The sequence below is a fragment of the Colius striatus genome, chromosome Z, assembly GCF_028858725.1.
Source record: "Colius striatus isolate bColStr4 chromosome Z, bColStr4.1.hap1, whole genome shotgun sequence".
NCBI classification, from domain to species: domain Eukaryota; kingdom Metazoa; phylum Chordata; class Aves; order Coliiformes; family Coliidae; genus Colius; species Colius striatus.
In genome coordinates this window covers 34,054,227-34,073,297 of record NC_084790.1, presented here as the reverse complement: position 1 = coordinate 34,073,297, position 19,071 = coordinate 34,054,227, and the positions used below count along the sequence as shown (strand labels likewise).

Genomic DNA, 19,071 nt, shown 5'->3' with positions numbered 1-19,071 from the left:
ACTTTTAGGTTGTATCTAGTAGAAATCGGAAGAGAGCTTGGCAAATCTGGTGTCCTGCTTTTGCAAAGCTACACTAGAATATTGTGGAAAAGCTGGTCATGGCCCAAGGGTTTGCATGTTTGGACATAAAGTCTCAAGGCTTTTTTCGCTCACCTCACGTGGGGTTAGAAGGGTAAATTTGTTCTGTCCAGAAAGAGACAGTTAATCATATTTCTTTGTTCTAATCCACTTGTGGTAGACAGTTAAAAGGATGCAACATTTTTCCTAGCTGAAGAAGAGTAGCTAGTCTTAAGAAAGACTGAGGTGAAACTTTGTGGAAATTCTTGTGTTTCAAACAGGGATGGGGATGGGAGTGGTTGGAGTTTTTCTTGGAAACCAGTCCCTTAATATATTCCAGCAGAATAGGCAAACCCAGAGGTACAGGGATGGGGATGGTCTCTTCAGCATTAAACTTCTTGGAGAATTTTTATTTTGCTGATGTGTTGGTATTAGGATTATGCCTCTCTTTAACTTGCATGTAAGTAAACAGCAGATGCTTCAACTTAAAGTTGAAATTCTGTTGGTCTGTATCTGGAAGGAGGCAACAGGATGGAAAGGCAGTGAGTGTAAGTTGCAACACAGGAACGTCTGCTTGAAGAGCAGGGGAAAACTTCCTATTAGTATCATGAAATGGCAAGGTTTTTCAGTCTTTGAAAACAGCTAGACCACAATTGGACAAGAACCTGCTAAATTTATCTAGTTGTCTCTGTTTCAGTTGGGTTTGGACTACATAACATCCAGAGGCCTCTTAAGAGTTCAGTTATTCTATATTTCTCTGAAGCTTGCTGGTTCTGTAATGACTATTCATGTTGATATTTTATCCCTTCATTATTCTGCAGAAGTTTCAACATACTTAAATGTTGACTACATACTTTTGACTAGAGTGTTGAGAATGTGGCCACTTGAAAAACTGCTGCACAGCAGTTAGAATTAGTTTTTAGTGGAAAAAAAATGGAACTGTTTACAAAATCACCAATAGGTAGATGGGTACTCCCTCAGGTTGACTCAGTTTCTGAAAAAAGAGGACACACAAGTATTTCGTCACAGGCATGCACATGGGGTTAACTCTTCTCCTGGACTGAAAGCTCGTCAATGATCCTTTTTCTTCCTGTCCTCCAGTTTGTCTTGTGGATCATTGAGCCGCTGAAGGATATTTATCATGGTAGTGAGAAATGGCATCTAAGTGCAATATTTCCCCTGTTAATGTGTTCTCCTATGTGAATCTTAATCTTTTTCTTTTGTAGGTCAAAAGCCAAAAGTTTCAGAAAATGACTTTGAGGATCTCTTATCTAATCAAGGGTTTTCAGCTAAATCGGATAAAAAGGGACCAAAGACCATTGCAGAGATGAGAAAAGAAGAAATGTCTAAGGATGTGGACCCCTTGAAACTCAAGGTTTGTTTAACAGTGATTTTGATCTGAATGAAAATCAGAGCTTAGGCTTAGAACTGCTCCTAGCAGAGCAGGAGAATACAATGACCAGCACAGCAAACTGATAAAGCAGAATGAACTGTTTATCTGTATTTATTAACATACATGATCTGAAACTTCTGTGCAAACCAAGGAAGAATTTTAGGAAATTAATGTTGTGCCCTGACAAGGAGCTGATATAATGGTAACAGATGTTTTTAATTGTCAGTTCTCTTGTCATTATTTTCACAGGATTTTGTAATATGTAAATCTCAATAATTTCTGTTGTAATGACAGAATTTCTCCAATAAACTGATAACAATGAATTACTCATTAGTGTCAGATGCAAACTGCTACTTTTGAGTGGATAATGATCTGGGTGCTAGAAAACGGAATGTAGTAAGACAGCTGAACTTGGGGTGTAAGTGCATCAAGACAACTGCACTTGGGTCTTAATCATAGTTTTATACAGAGTGAAGGTTATGTTTCTTGATAAAGTCAGAGTGCTTGCAGTGCTGAATTCAGTTTTATGAATGTATACATGTGTATAAATGTATGTGTGTTTCTCAGATTCTTGAGTGGATTGAAGGAAAAGAGAGAAATATCAGAGCACTAATATCCACTCTTCATACTGTGCTCTGGGAAGGGGAAAATAAGTGGAAGCCAGTGAGCATGGCAGATCTTGTGACTCCTGAACAAGTAAAGAAGTACTACAGGAAAGCAGTGCTTGTAGTTCATCCCGATAAGGTGAGTGTGTTCCTCTGATCTTCTTTCCTTTAGAAGGAATACAAACTGCTTTTACCACACTATAGTAGTCACTGTCAGAGGTCACAGCCATGCTTCCTGATCAGCATCCTAAGGTGCTCTTCACTTTACTTCCATTATCTTCTGAATGTTATGTCCTACTGCATTCACATAGTATGTTTTTATCATCCAACCAGAGCACGGAGTTCAACAGATAAATGTTAACATCTGAAAGGTCTCTTGAAGTTTGTACTGAGTACCAAAGTCAGTTATGGTGAGTTGTAACTGACTCCTGACAGGCTTAATGCTGATTAGCAGAATCTGCTTTATTTTTACCAGATGGTACTTTAGGACTATTCACCAGTACATGAAAATTCAGAAGCTGCTACAGCAAAACTAGTGGGGAAAAAAACCTGCTTAACCTCCTTTTGTAAGCTATACTGGGAGCTAGAAATACTAAACTTTACTAAAGTCGAAAAACACTTGATGGCTATGACGTTCTAGTTGTCTTTTAATACCTAATGCATTCCATTGCTCATTGTAAGTGTCCAAATGTATGAAGGTAGCTTCTTTTTCTGAGTCACTGCTCTAAGCTGTGTTTTAGGTATAAAAAAACATTGAATATAACTGATTTGAATTTTCAGGCTTGCCTTCACTGGTGGTTCAGTGAGCAGTAGTAAGTGCCATGTCATCTTGAATCCATGACAGAGGACCAAAATCCTGTTTGTTCTTTTCATTCCCCTTATCCTTTGTTCTTGGCCATGTGGCTTCCTCCACCTTTTGGGTTTTTCTGGTGCTTTCTATAAGCCACATTAACACATCAGTGTCAGAGCCGAGGTATTTTCCTTTTTTTTTGTCTTTTTTTTTTTTTTTTTTTACTACCACTTTGAGTTAAAGCAGTCCCTTAAAGGGTGTATAAAGTAATGCAAATGGCAAAAGCCAAGCAGCAGAATGGGAAAGATACTGGAGAGGGCTCTGGGGCTGCCCTTTTGTGTTGGAAAGAACCTGCTAAATTGACTGGTTGTATGGGACTGGATCTTTACTAATGGTGGTGCTGCAAAGCAGGGCTGTTGTGAAATGGGCAGGGAATCAGGAGCATACTGTCTTTTGTTTGAGTGTGGAGGCAAATGCATAGCAAGTTCAGTTTTGGTAATGTTGAATCATAACATCATACACAATCAACAACAGATTTTGCTCCAGAAAATCTCATCCAAAGCAGTAGTTTTAAGTAGTGCCTAAATTTTTTTCTTGTGTGCTACTGGAGGGTCTGTCAGAGAGCATTTAAAAAATAACTGGATTTGATCATGAACTAATAATAAAACTAGTTATGAAAAGAGCAACTTTAAAAACTGTTTGTAGCTAAAATTGCAGGCATTTATTAATTATGCTAAAAGTTTGGAGTAAAGTGAGGAAACCAAGACTTTGATTTTGTTTAAAATAGTCATGGCAGATTTTACATATGATTGAAGAGCTATGTATCTGCAAAATTGTATTCATGTAGCAGTCTAAAGTTGTTGAATAAGGTGGCAAATGTAGAAGTGGTGCTACCTTTCCTAATCCACATAATTCCTAGTATTTCGGGGCTTCTAATATGTTCTGTTTGTTTCCAGGCCACGGGACAACCTTATGAGCAGTATGCCAAAATGATCTTCATGGAATTGAATGATGCATGGTCAGAGTTTGAAAACCAGGGATCGAAGTCCCTTTTCTAAAACTCCGTATTTTATAGAACTACTTCAAAAAACTGGAGCTGAGCATTGTTGTTACTTTATTGCACCTATGATTTATGGAGTGCTTTTCCACAAGTACAACAGAATTTCTAATCAGTTATACGTGGTGATGGGTTTTGTTAGATATAGAGTACAAAGCATTACGCAAATTCATTAAGAAAGCAGCTGCTCAGTACATAAAGAAATCACAACTAGGGAGTAATGATTTCCTTTCAATTTTACATATGGTAAACCATAATTTTAATGAAGCTTCATGATTTCTGGTATACTAATATTAGTTATAAATCATTCCACTTTAACTGATCTATGCTTTACCTCTGCCTTCCCCAACTAGCCTGTTACTTTCAGTAGTTCTGTGATTTGATTTTGGTGTTTGGTGCCTGTCACTTCATTCAAAGTGCTTTAGTTGTCAGCAGTGAATTTGCTTGGCTTATCTCAAACCTGAAGGTGTATATTTTCCTCAATCTGATAATCACTCTGTAAATAATGTTTTCTGACCAGACCCATGTTCCTTACAATAAGGTAACAGTTGTTTAGCCAAAAAGACCTCAAATGTGGGAAAGTCAGCCACTGATTTTGTGATTAACTGAAAAATCAGTTACTGATTTTTTTGTTTTTTTTAATATATCGTGAACCTAGAAACAAATCTTTCCTGCTGTTTTGTTATTTATTGTGAACCTTTGGAAGGCAGCGCTTACTTTCCTGGTTCTTTAAATGATGTCTCTTGCTTCTAATTTCAGTAGAAAATCCTTCCATTGGACTTCATTCTGATACAAATAATGTTATTCTGAAACTTGAAGTGTAAGCACAAAACATTTTACTCTGCTTTCATTTGTCTGGGTAAATACTACGTTACTCATTGTCATCTGGAGAGCATTTAAAGTGTTTTAACACATGTTGTTGCATGTCTGTACTTCTGTATTTGAGATACGCATGGCAACAGTGTACGTGAAAATGTGGGTATGTTGGTATACTTGTATTTCTTCTGTCCTGCCTTCCGTGCACTGCATAGAATGGGTAGAGACAACTTCATGACAAAACTTGCCATGTGTTCTCATCCCTATTCAGAAGGCAGATTTTCACTAGTGCCAGGGTGAATGAGTGCAAGTGACCAATGGCTGTTATAGTCAGTGTAATGTCAAAACACAGTTTTCATATAAAACTTGAAAATGTTGAAAATTAGTGTTGTGATGTTAAAGGTTTGGTAGCAAACTCATAAAACAGTACAGTTGGTCATTAAAGGGGATATTTTTATCATCTTGTCATTTTATACATTGTGCATACCTCTCAGTTAAGTATCAGAGGTAATTGTTCAGCTGAGCAATATCTAAGCAGAAACGGTGGGAGCCTAATGCCACCTGAGCAGTGTCTTGGATGAGGTTTTCCACTGCCATACCACCCTGAGAGCTGATGGGTTAGAGACTTAGAAACAAAGGTTACAAGTTATACTCTCTAAGCTCAGATGTAATACCGTTACTTATTAACATCTGATAAAAGGTTTTGTGTGTGTGCATATTCACATCCATATTCAGCTACTGTGATTCTCTTATTAAGATGGAATCCAGGATCAGTTCTGGATCAGCAAGGTTGTATATTACTCATAGCTGCAGTTGTATTTCAGTTACTGCTTTGAGTCAGTCTTAAATCTCAGTAAATCTCAGATTTCTTTGTAAAAATAACCTGCTGTTTGATTTATTGCTAAGAGCTAACCTTTTTTCTTTGGGACATTTTGTTAATTCTTTGTTTATGTGGTCTGCATCCATGGAAATTATGGGCTTCTGCTGGTAGGATAGGTTTGTTGGGGACCTGCTTGGCTTTTTACGGTCCTAAGGCAAATGATAGGTAGTTGCAGTTTCACAGAGACACACATGGTGACTGTGATTGCACTCCTAGATACAGCTGTGATAAATGTGTTTCCAAGAAAGCTGCTTTTAGTGAGGCAGGACTGCTTAGAAAATGCATGTTCCTTAAAAGCACATATGAACAACTTCATTTTGAAGGACACATTTTGAATTACTCTTTCCTTGAAACACATGTATAAAAATTTAGAATGTGTATTGGGAGCAAAATATCTTCCTCTGCTTTCTAAGTTTGGCAGCACTTTCTGGACAAACCTTTCTCTCTTTTTAATTCTCTGCTCTTGTTGGTAAGTTTTTCTTTAATATTAGAGAGGAACCTTAGATATGATTTTAAGGGATCAGGAGAACAAGAGTGCAGGTGTTTTATCTGGAACTGCGTCTCTCTTGAAATGGATTTCCCCTTTCTGAAATTATAGAAAACCATGACATTTGGCTGCAGATTCTTCCAAGAGCCATTTGAAAGTTACTGAAACATCAGTCAGATTGAAAGGACCTCTCAACTTACTTTATTGGCTTAACCAGCTCTGGTCCTCAGTGGTGAACTGGCTGGATTCCTCTGCCCTGCTCCTTTCGATGTGTTTGAATTTTGGTGCTAAGAATCTAGGAGACACTCTGCCTGGTAAACTCTCAAATCTTAACAGTGAAATTATTTTGGCAGTGCATGCACATGTGGGGTGTGTGTGTGTAACTGTCATTCAGCTGTGTTGCATACAAGAATGTGTGAAAAGTTTGGGTTCTGTAAGGCCATGTGAGCAAACTTCAAAAACTCAAATTATAATCAGCATGAGCATAGTAAACTGAAGATTTGTTTTCTTTAGAACATAGAGCAACATGAGGACCACTAAAGGTGTTTCATAGTGAAAGGCTTGTTTTTAGTTATAGGAATCTGGAAAGATTAAGGAAGTGAATGTAATTTTATGTAAACATATATTACATTTTAATTTTGCTTTTAAATGAGAAGGTCATTTAGAAGAAGAAAAAAGTTCTGTTTTAATTCATCTTAAACCAGTAGTTTAAAAAATGGAAAAACATCAGGAATGAGGGCTTTTTGACCTTTTTTATGCTCTGTACTTCATTGTCAATTGGTTGTCTGCCATATGGGATAGGACTGCACCCAAACTTGCATGCATATTGCACTGCACCTCTACCCTTAATGTCCACAAATTGAAAAGCTTTTAGAAAAGGCTTTTAGAAAAATTAAGGTGAGACTTAGATACTGAATTATCTCTGGGCTTAAAATGTGTATTTTCCATTCTTGCTTGTTATTCATGGCATGGGTAAGTTTTGAGATGTTGAAGTGAAACAAGCTGGACTTGAAAGCTGGAACTGATCTGCTTCTGCTTGACTGTGAAGCATGAGGTTGTGGTAACTGAATGCTGCCAGTCAGTTGGTGGTCTTACTGCCAGACTTGACAGGTGGCACTTGATGTTCTGTTGTGAAGCACCTTGACTTGCAGCAGATCACGGTGCCTTTTGGCTCATGTTGTAGTTTCCTTGTCAGTTGTTAACAACTGACTGGTACCATGCCTTCTTTGCAGCCTATCAGGATCAAGTTCTTAAACGAGAACCTTGACATTATTATTTTAAGAGGAAAAAAAAACCAACGCAACCTAGGTTAAGGAAAGAACATCTGGAACCTACACCTCAAATTCTGGTTTCTAATTCTCTCTTCATTGACCTGTTCCTTCCTACCTCTGGTAAAAACAGGCCTAGAATAGTGGAAAGAACATAGATTGTAGCTTGCTTTTCCACTTCTTTTAGAACAGTCCCTGACTGGCTACAGACAAGCAGCAGTAACAAGTGTTTTTGCAGAAGCTGCTATAGAGTGGGACTTAAAAAATGATACAGCAAATTTCCACTAGTTATTTCTTAATTAAGTTGCTTGTGTTACATGCTATTAGATTTGGAGAGTCCAGCAAAGATCTGTAAAGAAAAATTGTCATTAAGAGTGTGAGTAGAGCCTGCCAAACTGAGAGGAATGACGTGACTGTTGGAGGAAATCATTTGGTGTCTTTAACCATGGAGAGGCCTGTTGATGTTTCCCAGTGCTGTCAAATTTCCTTGAACTTAACAGCAGAGAAGAGAAAGAAAAGGAGCAGTTATGGGCTATATTAAACCATGCAGTTATGCTCAGTATTGTTGGTGGATAGTGATTTCCAGGCATCAAGCCTGGGAGTAAAAGTTATTCTACCTTGTCGCTTGGATAAGGCTTTGATAATTTGGTAATCAATGGTAGTTTCCTTCAGCAGGTGCAGAATGGAAAACCTACAACTGTGCTATTGAAGTATTTTTACTTGGATGGATGACAAAGTCCTTGGCATTGCACCTGTGAGAGTAACTATTGCTCACGAAAAATGCCTTGTTTACCTCTATTTTCTTGATAATTCTAGAAAGTTCCTCCAGTATTGTCTGGCCAAGCAGAGAGTAACAGTTCTTTCCAGAATGCAGACTCCATCTCCAAGCTATGTGCATGGGGTTGCTGCTTTTATGGCCTGAAGAGGTGTTGCTGCCCTCAGACTGCAGAGTGGCCTGTGCTATCCTATCTCCCAGGGTCCAGGTGCAGTTTCCCTGCAGCAGTAGCAGCACTTTTGCACTGTTGCTGGTCACTGCATCCTCAGCTGCTTACAGGACTATTGCAGGGGAAGCGCAGCTGTGGAAACTTTGTTGCTTCTTATCTGTGTCCTTAATTGTCTGACAACTGCAGTGTAATGAATGCTTTGTAAATAAGTTCAAATTAGTCCATACAATTGCCTATGCTTTGAGTCAGTTGACATTTTCTGTCAAGAACTTTAAGGTGATTAAGGTGTGGAAGCTGTAGAAGGAATGTACCATTTCCCACCCCTTGCATCTGTCCCTGATGCAGAGCAACTGGTACCAGCTGGTACCAGCTGCCTTTTGACCAGGAGCAAAGGGTGACTCAGCTGACCTGTGGTTCTGATCCTGATGCATCTTGCAGTGCGAGCTTATTGTAGATTGCAGTTTAGACTGCATTAAGCTTCCTATGTATACTCTAAAAATACAAATCCAGCCATTTTTATGAAGGATACATGTTATCATAGAAGCTTTTATTATCAAAAGGGGATTAAGAGACATTGTGAGAACTCCCAAAACACTTCACTGGAATGTACTGTATATTTGCAATGTAGACTTGTAGAAGTGATTGTGATCTCCAGCTCACTCTGAGGTCCTTATTGTATTTACCTGTAGTTGTGATTGTACTTTCTATACCTATGATTTTTCTGGTTTGAGGTGTGTGGAAGGGCAGAATAGATATTCAAGTCCTATTTTTTGCCATCTTTCAAGAAATGTGATGTATTGAATAATTTTGCTACTAGTGAAATGAAAATTATACCTGTACATAAAGGTAATACAGTCAAATTAAGCTTTGATTAAAGATAGACTTAATGGTTTTCACAGTGTCCTCAAAATATTTTGCTTTGAAATGTATTACAACTTAACAAGTGATCAATTAAAAAAAAAACAAAATTACTTTGTGTGTTTCTTTCTTTAGCAAGTGAGAATTGACTCAGATACCCAAAGCATTTCCACTCCCTCATGCAAAACTATATGCAAGCATTAGAGAAATGGTTTTCATTAGTATGTTAAGGTTGATGGAACCTCCTGGAAACCAAGTGCCTCTTCTCCTGTTGGAGAAGAGTCCCTGCAGGGGTTTGGCAGCTGTATTTCTTACGCTGCTGCTGGTGTTGGGCCCCTGAAAAGGGCCTGGTGCAGTGCAGTGTAATCCTCTTCCCTGTGAGGGAAGCTTTTGTGTAGGTGTGTGATAGTAACTGAAGGGAAGGGGATCATGGACACGTGGCCAAGACTGAGGCAGGATGGAAGAATGAGCAGCCTGTAAAGAGGATGTAGGAGTAGGATGTGTGGTGATAAAGGACTGCAGATCAGGGAAATCTGTGAGTGAATGCTGGGGAACGGGCAGTTGCTGCTGAAACAGTACTAACGAGATGCCCAGAAGTGTGTTTTGACTCCAAGCTCTCAAACAAGAATGAAGGAAGTGGATCTTTTACTGTTGGGAACAAACCGCTTGTTGACATTGAGAAAGATTGTTGAAAAAAGCATAGTAGTGTAGGATTCACCTGGGATACCCAAAGAGAAGGGAGGGAGGCAGGGAGGATATGGGAAATGGAAGTGCACAACCAAAGGAGAATGGGTGGGATAAGCATGGTGTAGGAAAAATAAGCATTGTCAAGCTGAGAAGCAAACAAAGCAGTGTTCTGTTGGGGAAAGGCCAGTGCTGTTGGTAATGTTTTTTTATTCTGCTTATTACTTCAAATAGTCTTGACTAGTCCATAAGACCTTAGGATAGGTCTTCTAGCATCTTCTCGCAGAATGACCCTTCTCCTTGTATCCCATACAGAGCATCCTGCAGCTTTTCTCACTCATCTGTTTACTCTTAATGTGCAAAGTGCTGGAATATGGATTGATACCTACTTCCTAAGTAGCAGCAAAGAAGGATACTTTACTGTAGCAGCAAAGAAGGATAATGTTAGTCAGATCTTTCTTTGCCATATACAAAGCCTCTGGATGCTCTGAATGTGTACTTAGAAACACTTGAGTTGGGAGTACAGTCCGCAGGAGATGGAGGTTCTGCAGTGTCAAGCTGCCAAGCATCAGTGGGCAATTACACCAGGTGGGCAGAATGAACAAAGAAATATATACTTACAAATTAATAGTATGGCATTCAGTTCAATATCAAACAAAGCAAACAAAAGGGCAAGTGGAAATAAGGGATTAAAGAAAGGCAGCAGAAACACTGTTGCCTCTAGCAACCCCAGCCAAAGCCTTCTGTGGCACCTCATCTGGATTCTGGAGGGCTGAAGATTGTGAGATTCACCCTGCCTCAACACCACCTCTGTGGTGAGGGCAAGAGGAGATCTCCTGGTAGATTTTTACCTTGTGTGGCAGAACTGAGCAAGAAGTACCACAGAAAGGGAAAGGGAGCGTGGAGGTAGGCAAAGACTTTAACTAGAAGGATCATTTTTTGTGTAAACTGTAAGGAATCTTTCACCTCTTGTAATCAGTAAAATGGTGCTATCTCTTCTCCTGGAGTGGATTCTGCTACTAATCAAAGCTCTGGAGGCACACACAGTAATGGCTGTGCAGCTCTCCAGAGTAATGCTGCTGGCAGACCCAACAAGTCAGTAATGGTCTGTGGGCATTTGAGGCCAGGCATTTAGGAAGGCCTTGCCAAGCTGTGTGCAGTCAGTGCCCTTTGCTCTGGTGAACAGTGTGACAGCAGGTGCACTCTGCAGGCTGGACTCCGAGGAGATGGGATGGTGTGTGCTGACAAGTGTCCCTGACAAGCAACATGCAACGTATTCAGCAGTCTTCTGATATACCAAATGAAACCTGAAGGCACAGCTCATCCAGCTTGCTCAGGAAGCTAGTTTAAATTACAAGCCTCTTCAAAGGTGTAAGATTGCAGCTGCTAAATCTCATTTTTTCTCCTGTGTGAAACAAAGTGAAGTATATAGCTGTGAGTATTGATGTACCAGCTTAAACCTTGTTGGCTTTGGAAGGAAGAATATTCTGTTTGTGGAACAGCTTCTATAGGAAGGAGAATGGAAGTGCCTCAAAATAGGGGAAGATGAGACCTGGTTGTGCTTGGTGTCTGTTCATACTGGAGTGGTGTGTGCTGCAAAGTGCTGCGTGTTCCCTAGCATGTTTGTCTGAGCTTGATGATTCCCCTGGGTCTGATTCTCCCCTGATCCCTGCTAGCTAGGTCCTATCACTTTCATTTTGAAGCTTACACATTGTAAGTGATGCCTTCCCCTTAGCAACTAATGAAGTGCTTGATCCAGAGCCTGTCGTCTTTGGATCAACACTTCCTCTGGGCTTCTGGAGTTTCTAAAGCAATGGATTCATCAGGCTTCATATAGAAACACCTTCAGCAGGGCAGAACCAGAAATGGTCACCCTGCAGCAGTGAGCAGCTGTGATGTGTCCTGGCTTCTCCTTTCTTGCTGCATGTGTATCCTACATGTGGCTCTCCTTAGAGACAAATAAGGTGCCAGATTTGTTATAAGGATGTATGAGCAATGAGAACTGGACTCAGTGGATTGAATGAAGGTGTCTGAACCAGTGCATGTTCTGCATAATTTTACTCTGAAATACTTTTTTGGGGATATATGATGACTGAAATTACTTCTTCTGCCCTCACTTGACCCATGGTGAATCCAGGGATTAATGCAGGGTGTTTATTTCCGTCTTTTTTTTTTTCACAACTACCTTGCTTCATCATGAAAGCTGCCTTCCCTTTCTCCCACTCCTCATCCAAGTTTTTCTGCTGCTCTCACCAGCATGAGTTTAACAGATATTAGACATGGAACTTCCTCCTCTGTTTCTGTGCTCACCTGCTGCAGCTTTTTCCCTACTATGTGGAAGGCACAGGCCCTTCTCAGACCTCCCCATTTCTTCTAAGTGTGAAGTGTCACAAGGAGCACAGCTTCCGGGGAGAGTTGAGGTGCACTTGGTGTTACCATCTGTTAAATGTTGAAAAGGCTGTTTAGGGTTTCCTAGGACTATGAAATCTTGCTAGGAATTTGAGGGAGAGTGAGAAAGGACTCTGCCCTGTGATCTGCTTTTCCTAATGCAGGCAGCCACTCTGGGCCTGTCCTCGGCCTTCTGGGTTCTGCAGTAGGTAATGGTCCCTGAGCAGGGCTGGGGCAGGCCGCGGGCAGGGTACAGCCCTTCCCCTCTGCCCTGCACCCCTCTGGGTGGGGACAGGTGTAGTGCTTGCTCTGATAGACCATGCCTGCCAGCAAGTAGTTATGTCTGTGGTTTTTTTTGCCATTTGCTGGCAGCAGCAAGTGTTCACAGGCGCTGCACCCTTTTATTTTTTTGTAACCTGTCCTGGTTTTGGCTAGGATAGAGTTAACTTTGATGAGGAAGTAGGAAGGGGCACAGCATGGGCAGCTGACCTGGGCTGGCCAACAGGTATTCCATACCATACTGACATCATGCCCCGTACCTAGAGGCAGGGAGCTAGTCGGGGGCGGGGCTTCGGGAGCACAGGCGGGGCTGCCCGTCGGAGGGTGAGTCGCGTAGGGTCCTGGGTGGTGAGCAGCCGTGGCACGCGCCATTCCTTTTGTATATTCCCCTCGTGTACTGTTAAAACTGTTCCTTTTTCCCCCTGAACCTGTTCATTCTTATTGCTGTTCTATTAAACCGCTCTTATTTCAACCTACGCGGGTTTTTCCCCTTTTTCTCTGGTTCCCCTTCCCACTCCACCGGGAGGGGAGGAGTGAGCGAGCACCCTCGTGGCTCTTTGTTCCCGGCTGGGCAAAACCACGACATATTTGGCGCCCAACGTGGGGCCCGCAGGGTTGAAATAAGACACAGTAGGCTGAAACAATGGTCACAATGTTGATGGATTTGCTTAACTGCTGTTGGCCCATAATTTGTCATATGCACTATGTATTCTCTCTGATAGTGTTTATGTCCTTTGGAAAAGGGACAAAAGCACTCATTCTGATGTACTGGTTGTTACTGGCTTATGGTATGGTTGTATCACTGGGTATGGAGCTAGGCCAATACTTGTACATGACTGGGTTGGCATTTCTGCAACTTGGACATTTATTTTCAGAATGTAGTGACAGTAATGACACTCAGTTCATGGGAAAAATGGAGGGATGTAATTTTTCCATTTTTTCCATCCTCCCTTACTCATTCAAGTTAACTGCAATAGCTTTTGACAATTCAGAATGCCCTTGGGATGTCCCAACCATTGTGGTTTTATTGCTCTGTCCTCTAGGTAGGGTGTTTTTCTTGGGTAGAGTTGTGAAATGTGTTTTCCAGACTGTTATGAGGTTGGGCAGCTATGGAGGGATTGATATACAGAAGAATATGAACAGGTATTGGAAGAGTTTTTTACTTGTACAGATTAGGAATGCCACCCTAGCAACCACTGTGGCTGTTCAAACTGAGGCAACTGATGCTGTTGCTGCCCTAACTCCAACAGCAGACACTGATCCTGAATCAGAGGATCAACCTGTGGCAGTGTCAGTTGCTCCTGTCCAGAAAAAGAAATACGCAAAAAAATCAGTTCGCCTTGTGAGGGATGAAGATGAACCAGTGTCATCACAGGAACGGGAGGAAGAGTCAGAGCCAGAGCCAGAGCTAATCACCCGATCCTTGTCCCTGAGCGAACTGCGAGAAGTGCGAAAAGATTACAATCACCACCCAAGCGAGCACCTTGTTGCCTGGGTGCTCCGATGCTGGGAGAATGGGGCCCACAGCTTGGACTTGGAGGGCAGGGAAGCCAGGCAGCTGGGCTCTCTGTCCCGGGATGGCGGCATTGACAAGGCGATTGGAAGGAAGACAGAAGTCCTCAGCCTCTGGAGAAGACTTTTGTCTGGTGTGAGGGAAAGATACCCCTTCAAAGAAGATATCATATGCCACCCAGGCAAGTGGACCACAATGGACAAAGGTATCCAGTACCTGAGGGAGTTAGCTGTGTGGGAAATGATTTATAATGAGCAGTTACCAACAGACCCAGATGAGGTCCAGTGCACACAGTCTATGTGGCGAAGATTTCTGCAAAGTGCACCATCATCTTATGCTAATTCATTGGCAGTCATCTCCTGGAAAGAAGGCGAGGGGAAAACAGTGGGGGAAATGGGTGTTCAACTTCGGCAATATGAAGAAAGTCTGTCTTCCTCCCTACAGGCTGTTGTCTCGGCTGTAGATAAAATGTCAAAAGAGTTCCACCAATTCAAGGAAGATATGTCCCACACTCCACCTACCCGAGTCTGTACTTCAGCCATTAGTAGATGTCCCTCTGTTCAAGAGAGGGAATATAGAGGGCAGACACCACGAGGTGCTTTGTGGTCTTACCTGCGGGACCAAGGAGAGAACATGAACAAGTGGCATGGGCAACCTACTTCGGCCTTAAGGGCACGGGCACGGCAGCTACGGGGAAAAACCGCTACAAGGAGCAATTTCTCTTGGAAAGATGCTGCTCCAGTTTCCAGTGAGCAACTCCCTAGACAGAATAGAAGGGTTGAGCTCTATTCTAGTCCCCTCGAGGGGACTTCTAGCTCTTTTCTACAAAAAGTATCCAATGACTGCCATGGCCAGTACTAGGGAGGCCCTGCCTCCAGCCAGGTGGAGGAGAGGGACAACCGAGTTTATTGGACGGTGTGGATCCGATGGCCTGGCACATCAAACCCACAAGAGTACAAGGCTTTAGTGGATACTGGAGCACAATGCACTCTGATGCCATCAAGTTGTAAAGGGACAGAATCTGTTTGTATTTCTGGAGTGACAGGGGGATCTCAACAGCTAACCTTGTTAGAAGCTGAAGTGAGTTTAACTGGAGATGAGTGGCACAAACACCCCATTGTGACAGGCCCAGAAGCCCCGTGTTATCCTGGGCATAGACTACCTTAAGAGAGGGTATTTTAAGGACCCAAAAGGGTACCGGTGGGCCTTTGGTGTGGCTGCAGTGGAGACAGAGGAAATTGAACAACTATCCAGCATGCCTGGCCTTTCAGAGGACCCTTCCGTTGTGGGTTTGCTGAAGGTTGAGGAGCAACGGGTGCCAATTGCGACCACAACAGTGCACCGGCGGCAATATTGCACCAGCAGAGATTCAGTGATTCCCATTCATAAGTTGATTCGCCAACTGGAGAGCCAAGGGGTGATCAGCAAAACCCACTCACCCTTTAACAGTCCCATATGACCAGTGCGAAAGTCTACCGGAGAGTGGAGACTGACAGTGGACTATCGTGGCCTGAATGAAGTCACGCTGCCACTGAGCGCAGCTGTGCTGGACATGCTGGAACTCCAATATGAACTGGAGTCCAAGGCAGCCAAATGGTATGCCACCATTGATATTGCCAATGCATTCTTCTCAATTCCTTTGGCAGTAGAGTGCAGGTCCCAGTTCGCTTTCACTTGGAGAGGGGTTCAGTATACCTGGAATCGACTGCCCCAGGGGTGGAAACACAGCCCCACCATCTGCCATGGACTGATCCAGGCCACGCTGGAGAAGGGCGAGGCCCCAGAACACCTGCAATACATTGATGACATTGTTGTGTGGGGTGACTCAGCAGAGGAAGTTCTTGAGAAGGGAAAGAAGATAATTCAAATTCTTCTGAAGGCTGGTTTTGCCATTAAACGAAGTAAGGTCAGAGGGCCTGTGCAGGAGATCCAGTTTTTAGGAGTGAAATGGCAGGATGGACGTTGCCATATCCCAATAGATGTGATCAACAAAATTGCAGCCATGTCTCCCCCAACTAGCAAAAAGGAAACACAAGCTTTCCTAGGTGTTGTGGGTTTTTGGAGGATGCATATTCCAAATTACAGTATGATTGTGCGCCCTCTCTACCACGGAACACGGAAGAAAAATGATTTTGAATGGGGTCCTGAACAGCAACAAAGTTTTGAACAAATGAAACAGGAGATTGTTCATGCAATGGCACTTGGGCCAGTCCGGACAGGACAAGATGTTAAAAATGTGCTCTACACCGCAGCTGGGGAGAATGGCCCTACTTGGAGTCTTTGGCAGAGAGCACCTGGGGAGGGTCGAGGCCGACCCCTTGGATTCTGGAGTCGGGGATACAGAGGATCCGAGGCCCGATACACTCCAACTGAGAAGGAGATACTGGCGGCATATGAAGGGGTTCAAGCTGCATCAGAAGTGATCAGCACAGAAACACAACTTCTCCTAGCACCCCGACTGCCAGTGCTGGGCTGGATGTTCAAAGGGAGGGCCTCCTCCACACATCATGCAACTGATGCTACATGGAGTAAGTGGATCGCATTGATCACACAACGAGCTCGTGTAGGAAGTTCTAGCCGCCCTGGAATTCTGGAACTGATCACGAACTGGCCAGAGTGTGAAGACAGTGAAATATCACCAGAAAAGGAGGCAACCCTTGCTGAAGAGGCCCCATCATATGAGGAACTTCCAGGAGATGAGAAGCGGTATGCCCTGTTCACCGATGGGTCCTGTCTTGTGGGGAAGCATCGGAGGTGGAAGGCAGCTGTGTGGAGCCCCCTACGCAAAGTTTCAGAAGCTGCAGAAGGAGAGGGTGAATCGAGCCAGTTTGCAGAGGTAAAAGCCATCCAGATGGCTTTAGACATTGCTGAATGAGAAAACTGGCCAAGGCTTTATCTCTACACTGACTCGTGGATGGCAGCAAATGCTGTGTGGGGGTGGTTACAGCAATGGAAGCAGAACAACTGGCAACGAGGGGGCAAACCCATCTGGGCTGCCCCAATATGGCAAGACATTGCTGCTCGGCTGGAGAAGCTGGTTGTGAAAGTGCGCCATGTAGATGCCCATATACCTAAGAACAGGGCCACTGAAGAACATCTGCATAACCAGCAAGTGGACAAGGCTGCAAAGATTGGAGCAGCTCAGATAGATTTAGACTGGCAACACAAGGGGGAGTTATTTTTAGCTCGGTGGGCCCATGACACCTCAGGTCATCACGGCAGAGATGCTACCTATAAATGGGCTCATGATCGAGGGGTGGATTTAACCTTGGATGCCATTGCACAGGTTGTCCATGAGTGTGAGACGTGTGCTACAATCAGACAAGCCAAGCGGTGGAAGCCCATATGGTATGGAGGACGATGGCAGAAATATAAATACGGAGAGGCCTGGCAGATTGATTATATCACACTGCCACAGACTCACCAAGGCAAACGACATGTGCTCACAATGGTGGAGGCGACCACCGGCTGGTTGGAAACGTATCCTGTGTCTCATGCCACCGCCCGGAGCACCATCCAGGGCCTTGAAAGGAAAGTCCTCTGGCGACATGGCACCCCAGAAAGAATTGAGTCAGACAATGGGACGCACTTCAGGAACAACCTCATAGATGCCTGGGCCAAAGAGCATGGCATTGAATGGGTTTATCACATCCCCTATCATGCACCAGCCTCAGGAAAAGTTGAACGACACAATGGACTATTGAAGACCACACTGAGAGCAATGGGGGGTGGAACATTCAAACATTGGGACACAAATTTAGAAAAGGCCACCTGGCTAGTCAACTCCAGAGGATCTGTGAACAGAGCTGGCCCATCCCAATCGGAACTTTTACATACTGTAGAAGGGGATAAAGTCCCTGTAGTGCACGTAAAAGATCTGTTAGGGAAAGCAGTATGGGTGAGTCCTACCTTGGGTAAAGGTAAACCCATTCGTGGGATTGTTTTTGCTCAGGGACCTGGGTACACTTGGTGGGTGATGTGTAAGGATGGGACAACCCAGTGTGTACCTCAAGGAAAATTGATTTTGGGTGAGAATAGCTCGTTGAATCAAATTGTATTATGTTGTTAAATAACATTGTTGTTATATGTCGTCATTACCATAGTTGCTCTATGCCATATCACTGACACTACAGTAAGGAGCACCCAGATCACCGAAAGATGGACATGGACAAGCAAGATACAGAATAGCAGAATGTGAATTGGTGCCCAGTGACGTCCTCAAGATCAGTGCTTTCAACTAACAGATAAGACACACCTAAATGGCCAAATGGGGAAAATTAGGGGGGTGGCCTATAAACTGAGGGAATGATATACTTCTCTGTGTGTGCCCCTATGTTTTTTTCAGGGAGAGGAAATGTGGTGCTCAGATGTCGTATATTGTGAAACTAGGCATGATGTAGATGGTATAGAATAAGGGGTGGAATGTCCTGGTTTTGGCTAGGATAGAGTTAACTTTGATGAGGAAGTAGGAAGGGGCACAACATGGGCAGCTGACCCGGGCTGGCCAACAGGTATTCCATACCATACTGACATCATGCCCAGTACCTAGAAGCAGGGAGCTAGTCGAGGGCGGGGCTTCGGGAGCACAGGCGGGGCTGCCCGTCGGAAGGGGTCGCGTCGGGTCCCGGGTGGTGAGCAGCCGCGGCACGCGCCATTCCTTTTGTATATTCCCCTCGTGTACTGTTAAAACTGTTCCTTTTTCCCCCTGAACCTGTTCATTCTTATTGTTGTTCTATTAAACCGTTCTTATTTCAACCTACGCGGGTTTTTCCCCTTTTTCTCTGGTTCCCCTTCCCACTCCACCGGGAGGGGAGGAGTGAGCGAGCACCCTCGTGGCTCTTTGTTCCCGGCTGGGCAAAACCACGACATAACCAAACCTCTTAACACACTAATCATTTCACATGTGCCCATTGTTTTGCACATGTATGCTGCAGAAGAGGAGCTGCTTTCAGCTATGTGAATCCATGGAGCTGATGCTGCACAAGGCAGGGCTTGCCACTGCCTGTGGCTGGGGCTGAGGAGTAGCATGGGCACTTGGACCACATTCTCCTT

General features: G+C 43.4%; 1 protein-coding gene across 4 annotated transcripts in view; it reads left to right on the top strand.

Annotated features, from left to right (window-relative positions):
• The window catches only part of GAK (cyclin G associated kinase), a 77,878-nt gene extending 59,124 nt beyond the window's left edge, over positions 1-18,754 (top strand). For 3 of the 4 annotated variants that reach the window (XM_062019579.1, XM_062019582.1, XM_062019583.1), the window contains 3 exons: positions 1,284-1,432; positions 2,018-2,194; positions 3,802-9,189. In XM_062019579.1, the coding sequence (XP_061875563.1) occupies positions 1,284-1,432; positions 2,018-2,194; positions 3,802-3,903 (428 nt within the window). In that variant the 3' untranslated portion in view covers positions 3,904-9,189. Of the gene's footprint in view, positions 1-1,283; positions 1,433-2,017; positions 2,195-3,801; positions 9,190-18,122 lie in introns of those variants that run through there. The other variant, XM_062019581.1, reaches the window with a different exon arrangement.
• Positions 18,755-19,071: the final 317 nt, after the last annotated feature.